This window comes from Tursiops truncatus, chromosome 5 (assembly GCF_011762595.2).
Source record: "Tursiops truncatus isolate mTurTru1 chromosome 5, mTurTru1.mat.Y, whole genome shotgun sequence".
NCBI classification, from domain to species: Eukaryota; Metazoa; Chordata; class Mammalia; order Artiodactyla; family Delphinidae; genus Tursiops; species Tursiops truncatus.
This window is the reverse complement of record NC_047038.1, coordinates 63,623,966-63,637,835: the sequence shown is the minus strand read 5'-3', so window position 1 is coordinate 63,637,835 and position 13,870 is coordinate 63,623,966. Positions and strand designations below refer to the sequence as shown.

General features: G+C 37.1%; 1 protein-coding gene and 1 pseudogene across 1 annotated transcript in view; one reads left to right on the top strand and one right to left on the bottom strand.

Moving 5' to 3' along the window:
* Positions 1-954, bottom strand: part of KLB (klotho beta) — a 34,754-nt gene extending 33,800 nt beyond the window's left edge. The window contains exon 1 of the mRNA XM_019928321.3: positions 102-954. Within this exon, the coding sequence (XP_019783880.3) occupies positions 102-839 (738 nt within the window). The 5' untranslated portion in view covers positions 840-954. The remainder of the gene's footprint in view (positions 1-101) is intronic.
* Positions 955-8,863: 7,909 nt separating this feature from the next.
* LOC101336324 (bifunctional methylenetetrahydrofolate dehydrogenase/cyclohydrolase, mitochondrial pseudogene) lies at positions 8,864-11,144 on the top strand (annotated as a pseudogene).
* The last annotated feature ends 2,726 nt before the right edge of the window (positions 11,145-13,870 follow it).

Below are 13,870 nucleotides of genomic sequence, written 5' to 3'. Positions count from 1 at the left end.
CAATAAAAAGAGTTATTTAAATAGAAGATACATTTCTTAGAGTTTCTTTTAAACTCCTGCTCTTTATCCTCTGAAGCTATAATAAGTCAGCTGTACAGTACCTTGATCAGGTTGTGTCCCACGGTGTAGACAGCTGCTAAATTTCCCTTCTCTCCAGGGGCATGGATACCTGTCCCATACCCATGCCAAGCGACTAGATATGGGTTGTGAATTGTAATCCAATATTTGACTCGGTCCCCAAACGTCTGGAAGCAGTATGTGGCATAGTCATTGAAGATATCTATTATGGTTTCATTTTTCCACCCCCCATATTTTTCTTGCAGCGCCAAAGGCAAATCCCAGTGGTATAAAGTAACTATAGGTTCAACGTTTCTAAGTACCAGAGCATTGAGAAGAGTATTATAGTACTGGAGACCTTTTGCGTTAGCAGCTGATACTGTTCCATTGGGGAAAAGCCTTGGCCAGGAAATTGAAAATTGATAAAAAGAAACGCCTAAAAAATCCAGGGCTGATAAGTCTTTTTCCAGAAAAATGTAACTGTCACTGGAACTATTTGTGCCGTTGACATTTTTAAGGTGTGTATGGATGAAATGATCCCATATAGAGGGTCCTTTTCCGTCTGTCTTCCAATTCCCTTCCACTTGAAATGCTCCAGTCCCAGCACCCCAGAAAAAGTTTTTAGGAAAAGTGTCATAGAGAAACAGCTGACTTTCATTTACCGGACTAAAATTAGGATTTTTAGACCATATAGCTCTTCCGTCTCCAGAGAATCCAGTAACAGCTCGAAGGAGAATAAATGCTGACAGGATGACAGATCTTTGCAGTCCCCCGCTGGACATTGTTTTCCTATAGCGTATGTTTCTTTCATCGGTGCTGAAGAAAATCCATTCATTCCCTGGAGATCATGCCGCACAGCCTGGCTTCATTTGCCACTAGCTTCTCGACTGTCTTATCAACGCTTCAGTAAAAAAGCTTGTGATTGTAAAGCTCTGTCAATGATTAGCTTGAACTGTGAGACTTAGGATGGGTCATGGAGAGCAACGTAATTTGAGGGAGGGGGCTCTATTACACTCACCAACACGTCACCTTCTCTCTTATTATTGGAAAAATTAGATGGAAATGCATGTGACAATAGTTCCAATGTGTAACAAACACACATTAACAGTGAATAAAATGCCATAGTTTCTTTGTAGCCTTTCATATGGATCCAAATCTTTTCTGAATGTTTTGGACATTATTGAGTAAAGTGTATATCTTTTCTATTTTTATAGTTTTTGAGTGGTAATTTTATTTTTCACATTTCAGGAAAAACAATCTTATGGACAAATAAATAGTATTCCTATATGCCCCAAATAAAGAATTAAAAAACATAAGATATTACACTTCCACGAAAATTACAACACATCTAAGAATAATCTTATTAAATGCTATCTATTTTAAGAAAATTATAAAAGTGTCTTTATAAATTAAAAAAAGATGAATGAAGAAATATATAACACTGAAACATTGAATAATTGTTTGGGTGGAAGCATTGAGTCATTTCCAATTTAATTTATACATTTAATGCACTTTTAACCAAAGTCCTCTAATCCCAAATTTTAGTTCAACAAAGTTATTGTGGGGGTTCACTTAAAGAATAAATAGGCAATCATTAAAAAAAAAACTGAAAAAGAAAATAGTGAAGCTGTTTACTACCTTCAGATATAAAAACATTAAAAAACAATTTAAAGAGCATTGTCTGCAAAAAGAATAAATAAAAAGAAATATTACAGAATCTATAGCCTCCAAATAACCTTGAAAATAGTTAAAGTTTTAAATATTTGAAGCATCGCATACTAATGAGAGGCAGAGTGCTTAATAGTTTGGCCCCTGGAATTAGACTGCCAGTCATACAGCTATGCGACTGGGGACAAGTTCTTTCACCTTTCTGCTCCTCAGTTTCCTCTCATGTAAGATAAGGCATAATAATAGTATCAACTGCCTGAATTATTGTGAGGATTAAATGAGTTAATACATGTAAAGCACTTCTAGCAGATACTGACACATACATAGTAAGTGCTCAGTGAACATTACTTATTTTTATGTGAAAGGTAAGGATTATTCAGGAAGTGATGCTAGGATTTAGCATAAGAGACACTAAGTTCTGGCTCCTGCCTACATTTTTAGCTTCATTTCTCATCCGTTAACCACAAGTAACCCCCTTCCCTGCAGCCATAACAAATAACTTCTAAATAGCTGTGCACACATTGATCAGTCCCTGAGCCTTGGTACGTGTGCTCTCTGCTCTCTGCATAGGATGTGTTCTCTCCCCTTCAACTAGCTCATGTCTACCTGTTTTTCAAAACTTCAGTACCTCTTCTGGAAAGCCTTTTTGACTCCCCAGTTTGATTTTATTTATTTTAAAATTTAGATTAAAAATTTTTTTTAGTTTATCAATCCTCTTGTGAAAAATCTTCACAATCGCTGCAAATAAAGTCACTGCAGAATCTACTCCACCTGTGTCCAATCTCCAGCTCTCATTATGCCAGTGTTAACATTGGCCTTACAGTCTCCTGACTTTTCTTCATTCTGTTCTTGCATTCCTTTTGCTTGAGGTATGCTTCTTCTTATACAGGCCACGTCTTGCAAGTCTATGTCTGCGTTCATTTTTTGGGGTGTAATCTAAGGAACTGTAAATCAGCTGTCTTGTTACCACCAAAATAGGTTCTGAATCCAAATACAAAGATGACATCTGGTGTGGTCTTGTACATTTTAGCTAGTTTTTCTCGAATTTCTGTCTTAGGTACTGTTGTGTTCCCAGGAAGAAGGATGTCATTGACCAGTTGTTTCTGCTGAAGTAGTCATTTGGTTATGAACTTCCTGGTCCAGATAGTTACAGTGTCATTCATGCTGGCAGTTGATCCTCAGGCAGCCAGGGAGTGAAAAAAGCCAGTTTGATATGATTTAGATGGATATTCTCTGTGTCCCCATGGCAGCCCATGCTTTTGCTATTTTGACACTTAACATACAATACATTTATTTGTATCCTCTGTTTGACTGTCATCTCTCTCTCTTTTAAAAATATGGACCGTTACTGTTTGGTTCCCTGTTGAATAACTGGGGCCTAAAGTATTTGTTGAATGTACCTATGGTATACTATGTATACCTCTATCACTGTATTTATCACATAATCCGGGAATTCTTTGTCTCCCTTACTAGACTGTAAGAATATCTCTTATCTAAAATTTTATCATCGCTTATCAGAGTAAATGCTTAATCACCGTCTGTTAAGTGAATGGAGTTGATGCAGTTAATTCCCTATTTTATTTGGTTTTTTTTTTTTTTTTTTTTTTTTTTTTTTTTTGTGCTACGCAGGCCTCTCACTGCTGTGGCCTCTCCCGTTGCGGAGCGCAGGCTCCGGATGCGCAGGCTCAGCGGCCATGGCTCACGGGCCCAGCCACTCCGCGGCATGTGGGATCCTCCCGGACCGGGGCACGAAACCGTGTCCCCTGCATCGGCAGGCGGACCCTCAACCACTGCGCCACCAGGGAAGCCCAATTCCCTATTTTAAAATAAAAATTTTCCAGGTTTGGGACTTCCCTGGTGGTCCAGTGGCTAAGACTCCACGCATCCACTGCAGGGGGTGCAGATTTGATCCCTGCTCGGGGGACTAAGATCCCGCATGCTGTGTGGCGCGCCAAAAAAAAAAAAATTCTAGGTTTATTGAGATTTAATTGACGTATAACATCGTTTTAGCTTAAGGTATACAACATAATGATTTGATATATATGTATATATTATGAAATGATTATTAAAAATAAAAAAATTTAATGTAATAATTTGAACCCTCATAAATATATTTATTTCAAAAATATATAGCCACAGACATTTAAGATGGTAAATTTTATGTAATGTGTATTTTACCACAATTAAAAAAAAGTATATATATATAGGGAATTCCTTGGCAGTCCAGTGGTTAGGACTCTGCTTTCACGGCTGAGGGCCCAGGTTCAATCCCTGGATGGGGAAATAAGATCCCACAAGCCATGTGGCACAGCCAGAAAAAAAAAAAAAAATATATATATATATATATATATATATATAGAGAGAGAGAGAGAGAGAGAGAGAGAGAGAGAGAGAGAGTAAGAGAGAGCCACCGAACTCTAGAATAAAACAGAAATAAATATGAAATTATATAAATATATATTTTGTATGATCTTATGTATATATGATCTCATATAATTTATAATTAAAATATTTGAAAAAATAAAAATTGGAAGACTAATAACAAACTTGAAAAATGAGCAGATATAGAAAGAAAATGGCCAACTTTTTGTTATATAAGTATTTCATTGCAAATCAGTAAGAAAAATACTCTAAATCAAATAAATGGGCAAACAACATGAATGAAAAATATACAAAGAGGACTGTGTAGCTAATGAAAAAAATTTAAATGACCAATAATTAAAAACACATACAGGGGCTTCCCCAGTGGCGCAGTGGTTGAGAATCCATCTGCCAATGCAGGGGACACGGGTTTGATCCATGGCCCGGGAAGATCCCACATGCCGTGGAGCAACTAAGCTCGTATCCCACCATTACTGAGCCTGTGTTCTAGAGCCCGTGAGCCACAACTACTGAGCCTGCGTGCCGCAACTACTGAAGCCCGCGCGCCTAGAGCCCGTGCTCCACAATGAGAGAAGCCACTGCAATGAGAAGCCCGCGCACTGCAACAAAGAGTAGCCCCCACTCGCCGCAACTAGAGAAAGCCTGCATGCAGCAATGAAGACCCAACACAGCCAAAAATAAAAACAACAACAAAAAAAACACATACAAAAAAACTATATAATATTTTCTTTTATAAAATTAGCAAAAATAAATATAAGTAATGAAAATCAATGTTGATGAGATTGTAGGACATTGCTGCTTAGAATATAAATTTGTACAATATTCATGGAAAGCAATTTTTCAATATATCATGAACCTTAGATTTTTGTCATACCTTTTAATCTAATAACTTCAGAAATGTATCATAATAAGTTATTACAAATATATAAAATGCTATATGTGCAAATATTTTTATAGCAGCATTATTTATGACAGAAGGAAATTAAAAATAATTTAAGGATTTATTCATGAGAATAATTACCTAAAGCATGAAATATTCATTTGGTGAAATGTTGTAGAGTCATTAACATTTTCAAAGAATATATAGTAACATTAAAATGTTGAAGATAAAAAACTAACTGAAAAAATCCAGATAATAAATTGAATAATAGTATGATTATAATGATGTAATAAAAGCTATAACCAATACATAGAATTATAAGAAAATACCCACATTTTACCATATTGTGTTTGGATGGTGAAAAATAGGTTATAATTATTTCCTTTATTTTATATATTAAAAATTTTTACTTTTAATAACAAAAATGAACATAAAAAGTCAGTATTAGATATAAAACTTTATTGATGAGAAATTAGATAGTTTCCTGCTAAGATTAGGAACAAGGCAAGGATTTCTACTCTCACCACTTTTGTTCAACGTCATACCAGAAGTCCTAGCTAATGTAATAAGACAAGAAAAGGAAATAAAAATTATTATTTTTATAGATCGGGAAGCAAGAAATAAGACTGTCTTTATAGATGATGATCATTGTCAATGTAAGAAATCCCAAAGAGTTAACTAAAAAAAAAAAAAATTCTGGAACTAGTGAGCAACTATATCAAGGTTGTAAAGTACAATTTAATATACAAAAATCAATTGTTTTCTTATTTACCAGCAGTGGACAATTGGAATTTGAAATTAAAAAGATAATACCATTTACATTAGCACCAAATAAAGTTAAATACTTAGGTATAAATCTAACAAAATATGTGCAAGATCTATATGAGGAAAATTACAAAACTCTGATGAAAGAAATCAGAAAGATCTAAATAAATGGAGAGAGATTCCATGTACATGGATAGGAAAATTAAATATTATCAAGATGTGAGTTCTCTGTAACTTGATCTATAGATTCAATGCAATCCCTAAAAATCCCAGCCAGTTATTTTTATGGATATTGACAAATTGATCCTAAAGTTTATATAGAAAGGCAAAAGGCCCAGAATAGCCAACATATTATTGAAGGACAATCCAGGGACTGATGATACTTGACTTTAAGACTTTCTCTAGGGACTTCCCTGGTGGTCCAGTGAGTAAGACTCTGCGCTGCCAATGCAGGGGGCCCGAATTTGATCCCTGGTCAGAGAACTAGTTCCCACATGCCTGCCACAACTAAGAGTTTGCATGCCACAGCTAAAGGTCCCACATGCCACAACGAGGATCCTGTGTACTACAACTAAGACCTGGCACAGCCAAAATAAATAAATAAATATTTAAAAAAAAAAAGACTTTCTCTTAAGCTACAGCAATCAAGACAGTGTGATATTAACAAAAGATACACAGAGAAATGGTACAAAATAGAGAGCCCAGAAATACACCCCCATAAATATGGTCAGTTGATCTTTGACAGAGGAGCAAAAGAAATTCAATGGAGTAAGGATAGCCTTTTCAACAAGTGTTGCTGGAACAACTGGACACCCACTTGCAAAAAAATGAATCTAGTTAAAGACCTTACACACTTCACAAAAATTAACTCAAAGTGAATCACAGACCTAAATATAAAGTGAAAAACTGTAAAACTTCTAGAAGATAACATAGAAGAAAATCTAGGAGACCTTGGGTTTGACAATGACTTGTTAGATATAACACCAAAAACATGACCCAACAAAGATAAAAATTGACAAGTTAAATTTCATTTAAAACAAAACAAAACAAAACAAACAAAAACCCAAAAAACCAAAAGCTTCTGTTCTGCAAAAGACATTGTTAAGAGAATGAAAAATTATCCACACATTAGGAGAAAATCTGTGCAAAACAGATAAACATCAATAAAGCACTAGTATCCAAAATGTACAAAGAATGCTAAAACTCAACAAAAACAATAATAAAAAAATCCAATTAAAAAGATGCAGAAAACCTGAACAAACATCTCAGCAAAGAAAATATACAGATGGCAAATAAGTATATGAAAAGATACTCTGCATTATATGTCATTAGGGAATTGCAAATTAAAACAATGAGATACTGGTACATACCTATTAGAATGGTCAAAATCCAAAACACTGACAATACCAAATGCTGGCAAGGTTGTGGAGCAACAGAAACTCTTATTTATTGTTGGTGGGAATGCAAAAACTTATGGACGATTTGGAAGGCGGCTTGGAAATTTCTTACAAAACTACTTATAAGTTTCTTACAAAACATACTCTTATCACACTATCCAGCAATCATACTCCTTGGTATTTCCCCAAATGAACTGAAAATTTATGTCCACACAAAAACCTGCACGTGAATGTGTGTAGAAGCTTTATTCATAATTGCCAAAACTTGGAAGCAACCAACATGTCATTTAATAGGTGAGTGGATAAACAAAGATGTGTAATATCCATACAATGGAATATTATTCAGTGATAAGAAGAAATGAGGTATTAAGCCAGGAAAAGACATGGAGGAGCCTTAAATGTACATTACTAAGTGAAAGAAACCAATCTGAAAAAGCTACATACTGTATGATTCAAACTATAATATATGTTAAGCTGTAAAAAGATCAGTGGTCCCCAAATACTGGGGAGAGGAAGGGATGAATAAGTGGATCACAGGGGATTTTTAGGGTAGTGAAAGGAATATTTTCTAGGATACTGTACTTCCCTGGTGGCACAATGGTTAAAAATCCACCTGCCAATGCAAGGGACATGGGTTCGAGCCCTGGTTCAGGAAGATCCCTCACACCATGGAGGAACTAAGCCCATGTGCCACAACTACTGAGCCTGAGCTCTAGAGTCCGTGAGCCACAACTACTGAGCCTGCATGCCACAGCTAAGCCCGTGTGCCTAGAGCCTGTGCTCCACAACAAGAGAAGCCACCACAATGAGAAGACCGTGCACTGCAAGGAAGAGTAACCCCGCTCGACACAACTAGAGATAGCCCACGTGCAGCAACGAAGACCCAATGCAGCCAAAATAAATAAATAAATAAACTAATTAATTTAAAAAAAAAGAGTGAACCCTAATGTAAACTATGAACTTTAGTTAGTAATATATCAATATTGGCTTACCAATTATAACAAATATACCACACTAATGCAAGATGTTAAAAATAGGGGAAATGTGTGGGGAGGGAGTGATGGAGTGTATGGAAGCTATAATTGCTCAATAAAAGTCTTTTAATTAAAAAAAATTTATTGACAAAGGGAAGTTTTGAAATGTGTACTGAGTATTTTTTAAAATTTATTTTTATTTAACTATAGTTTATTTACAATATTGTGTTAGTTTCAGGTGTACAGCTTCAAATTCTTTTCCATTATAGATTATTACAAGATATTGAGTATAGTTTCCTGTGCTAAAAAGTAAATCTTTGTTGTTTATCTATTTTATATACAGTGGTATGCATCTGTTAATCCCTTACTCCTAATTTATCCCACCGCTTCCCCTTTCCATTTGGTAACCATAGGTTTGTTTTCTATGTCTGTGAGTCTGTTTCTGTTTTGTAAATAAGTTCATTTGTGTCATATTTTAGATTCCACAAATAAGTGATATCATATGGTATTTGTCTTTCTCTTTCTGATTTACTCTACTTAGCATGATAATCCCTAGGTCCGTCTATGTTTCTGCAAATGGTAGGGTTTCATTCTTTTTTTATGGCTGAGTAATATTCCATTATATATATATTATAGTATATATTATTATATATATTATACATACTATATACATAGTATGTAATATATACATTATATATATAATGGAATATATATATCACATCTTCTTTATCCATTCATCTGTTGATGGGGCACTTAGGTTGCTTCAATGTCTTGGCTTTTTTTCTTTTTCTTTTTTTAAAGAATGAAAGAGAGGGCACTGGCCATGGCTGCAGCGTCTCTTGTATCCACTTTGGCCACCCTGCTGCTCCAGCCCAGCACAGAGCTGTTGCCTCCACCATCGCCACTTCCAGCAATCAGCAGTCCAAAATGAAGCTGTTGTCAATGCTGGAAGGAAACTTGCCAAGCAGATCAAGCAGGAAGTGCAGCAGGAGCTGGAAGCGTGGGTGGTGTCAGGCAACAAAGGACCACACCTGAGCGCGGTTTTGGTTGGCGAGAATCCCGCAAGTCACTCCTCTGTCCTCCACAAAACCAGAGTAGCTGCCGATGTGGGAATCAACCGTGAGACAATTGTGAAACCAGCTTCAATTTCAGAGGAAGAACTGTTGAATTTAATCAATAAACTAAATAATGATGATAATGTAGATGGCCTCCTCGTTCAGCTGCCTCTTCCAGAGCACATTGATGAGAGAAAGATCTGCAATGCTGTTTCTCCAGACAAAGATGGTGATGGCTTTCATGTAATTAACATAGGGCGAATGTGTTTGGACCAGAATTCCATGTTACCAGCTACTCCATGGGGTATGTAGGAAATAATTAAGCAAACTGGCATTCCAACCCTAGGGAAGAATGTGGGTGTGGATGGAAGGTTAAAAAATGTTGGAGTGCCCATTGCAGTGTTACTACACACCGGAGGGGCACACAAACATCCTGGAGGTGATGCCGCTGTCATAATTTCTCATCCATACACTCCCAAGGAGCAGCTGAAGAAACATACAGCTCTTGCAGATATTGTCGTCTCCGCTGCAGGCATTCCAAATCTGATCACAGCCAATATGATTAAGGAAGGAGCAGCTGTCATTGATGTGGGAATAAATAGAATTCAAGATCCCATAACTGCTAAACCCAAGTTGGTTGGAGATGTGGATTTTGACGGAGTCAGGAAGAAAGCCGGTTACATCACTCCAGTCCCTGGGGGGTGTTTGTCCCATGACAGTGGCAATGCTAATGAGGAATACCATTACTTCTGCGAAAAAAGTGCTGAGCCTTGAAGAGCGGGAAGTAGTGAAGTGTAAGGAGCTTGGAGTAGCAAGTAATTAACTATTGTGTCTTCTGTGTCATGCACAGCACTCCAAGCTAGTTCACAAGGAAAACCAGGCCGATAGAAGTGCAATATTTATTCTACTTAAATGGTTTAAAACAATGCTTTGTATTTATTTGTAAGCTTAAATGGGTGGATATTTGCACACATAGTTCTGCAGTTATCCACCAGGGAGCATGCCGCTATCGTGCAGGATCATGCGATCCAGCCAAGAGAAGCCATTAACCTACTGATTAACAGGGGGACACTGTCACATTGAGAATGGCTGCCTAACTTTGTCAAGCCACTTCGGTTAAAATTTGTCTTTTTTAGGAGGACAGCTATGCTCACTAGACCACCAACGCTGCACAAATTTGTCTTTTCTACAATTGCATTTCCCAAGTGCTATTCCAATAATGAGTTGATGCTCACTTTAGGTTCCGAACCTCTTGAGTTCAACTGGTCAAGCCAAAGGAAAAATGTTGCAAGAGAAAATTAGGGAAAAGGTAAAAAGAAAGAAATGATGGTAATTGAGTGGAAAAAATATTACCCTAATTTAATGTATGTATTGATTGATAGCCAGAAGAAAAACTACATGTTAATAGTCTCCTAAACTGTCATTTTGTAGCTTAGTCATTAGGAAAATGTTTGGGGTTGTTTCATTTGCTATTAGCCCTCGTTTTATGTTTGTTACTGTTTCTGAGGTCTCCCCATTTTAGTTTTCTAGGATTGACAGTCTTATTTTATAAATTAGTCACGTGTGTGGTCATACTTGACTTTCCTACATCCTTCAACTTCATTGTCAAAGTTTTATACTGGTGGGGGTGTCTGTATGGTTTCTTTAGTGTATCTTGAAACCTGTATTTGGACAACGTAACTTGGGCTTGATGATCATTAGGGCAGCTCGTATAAGTATGCAACTTACTTTTCCACCAAAGAACTGTCAACAGCTGCCAGCTTTTCTCTGATGCACCTGTTGGCTTTCCTCGATTGATTTCTGAGAACTTGAGTTAATACTGAATTTAATCAGAATTTCTGATTAAAGGACTTTTTGCTTCATTTTGTTTTTTTAAATGAAATACTCTGACCGGTATAGAATAATAATAAAAAAAAAAGAATGAAAGAAAAAACACATATGAAGAAATTTTATGATGACAATGACTTAATACTGAGATTAAAAATTTCTAAATATTTATGAAAACAGACTATGAATTCATGAAGTATTTATCATGACTTAGTGAATCAGGATAGGGCATCATCTTTCCTAAACAATTATCAAATATTTATTCAATATTTTACTCATAAAATGACCCATCTTAGGTCCTAGGAGAGAACTATATATATGTCCCTGCCCTCAAAGAGTATACAGTTTAGTCAAGGAAATAACATAATAAAAACCATAAAATGTCTAAGAATATAAATAACGTCTGCCAAGTACCAGGTTAAGTGGGACAGATATACACACTCTAGGAATTCTACATTCAAAACATCACTTCATAATGCTTTGTACAAATGACAGAATTTTACTGCTGGAAGGGTCTTTAGAGATCATCTAGGTCAGCCCTTCGTTTTATAGATGAGCGTTTTGAGACCAAGATATTAGAGGCCAGAATTCATCATTTAATCACTCATCTATTCATTCAACAAATCTATCTATCTCCTATGGATCAAGCACTTTGCTGGAGGCTGGAATTTAAAACTGAAGATGTCACAGTATTCATAAATCTTATAGATTTGTGGCCACCTGTAGAGGAAAGGCCGGCTGGACACTCTATTCTCTACTCTATATTCAATGCTGTGGAAGGGAGAGCACACATTTTGGTGTTTAGCTGGCATCCTCTGCCACAGGAGAGTGCCCTGATCAGATCTGCACTCTAGGAGAATCACTCTGGCAGGGAGTGGGTAATCCTGGGGGCAGGGAGATTGGTTAAGAGGCTCTTCTGTTAACCTGAGTGAAAAATGATTTGGCTTGAACAAAGGTAGTAGTAGTGTAGGTGGCGAGAAAGAGACAAGTTCAATAACTAGTTAGAAGGGCTTCCCTGGTGGCGCAGTGGTTAAGAATCCGCCTGCCAATGCAGGGGACACGGCTTCGAGCCGTGGTCCGGGAAGATCCCACATGCTGCGGAGCAACTGGGCCCGTGCGCCACAACTACTGAGCCTGTGCGCTAGAGCCTGCGAGCCACAACTACTGAGCCCACGTGCCACAACTACTGAAGCCCATGAGCCTGGAGCCTGTGCTCTGCAACAGGAGAGGCCACCTCAATGAGAAGCCCGAGCACCACAACGAAGAGTAGCCCCCACTTGCTTCAACTAGAGAAAGACCGCGCGCAGCCGCGAAGACCCAACGCAGCCAAAAAAAAAAAAAAGAAAAAAGAAAAAGAACTAGTTAGAAGATAATATCGACAGGCCGCAATAATCAATTGGATGTTGAGACTGAGTTTAGGAGAAGAAGGAGCCAATGGTGACCCAGAATTCTGATTTGGGCAACTGGGTAAAACAGAATACAGAAGACTTTGGAAAGAAGATGGTGTTTCAAACATTTTGAGTTTGAGGTATGAGATATCTGATGACCAGGTAATATTTGAGAATAAAGTTTGAGGAAAGATTTTTTTCTGAAGGTATAGATGTGTGCACTATCAGTATATAGACAATAGTTGAAGTTTCAGAAATAAATGGAGATGCATCACACAACAAGAAGTGAAAAAGTAGTTTTTCTCAAGTCTTTAAAAACATTTTTATTGTAGTAAAATATATGTAACATGAAATTTACCATTTTCACCATTTTTAAATGTACAGCTCAGTGACCTTAAGTGCATTCCCATTGTTGTGCCACCATCACCGTCATCCATCTCCAGCATTCGGTCACCTTCCCAAACTGAAACTCTGTACACATTCAACAATAACTCCCCATTTTCCCCTCCCCTGAGCCTCCAGCAATCAACAATCTACTTTCTGCATCTATATGAATTTGACTTCTCCAGGTATCTCACATACATAGAATCACACAATACCTGTCCTTTTGTGTTTGTCTTATTTCACTTAGCATTATGTTTTCATAATGGTTCATCCACTTGTAACATGTGTCAGAAGTTAATTCTCTTCTAAGGCTGAACAATATTCCATTACGTGGCTATACCACATTTTGTTTATCCATTCATCCATTGATGAACATTTGGGTTGCTTCTAGCTTTTGCTTATTGTGAATAACGCTGCTATGAACGCGAGTATATAAATACCTGTTAGAGTCCCTGCTTTCAGTTCTTTGGAGTGTATACCTAGAAGTGGAACTGCTGGATCATATGGAAATTCTGTGTTTAATGTTTTGAGGAATTACTGTACTGTTTTCCACATTCTCAATTTTTGCTATGCATCAGAATCACCTCTTGAGTTTTACAAAATACATATGCTCAATCTCCACCCCTGGAGCCTGATTCAGAAGATCTGAATAGATACCTGACTTCCGTTTCTTTTTAGAATTCAAATTCTTTAAAATACTAGAAACAAATTATTAAGAGGTGATTTAAAAGAGTAAAAATAAAAGAATATGGAGTAAAAAGCTGAAGTCCCCCCTGTTAACATTTGGAGTCTATCTTTACACACACACACACACACACACACACACACATACACACACACTTTTTGTACTTTTAAAAACCATAAGTATGATCACACACCATACACGGTATACTACAACATGCTCTATTTTCTTTTTTAAAAAAATAAATTTATTTATTTTCTTTTATTTATTTTTGGCTGAGTTGTGTCTTCGTTACTGTGCGCGTGCTTTCTCTAGTTGCAGCGAGCGGGGGCTACCCCTCGCCGTGGTGCGCGGGCTTCCCACTGTGGTGGCCTCTCCCGCTGCGGAGCACGGGCTCTAAGCGTGCAGCCT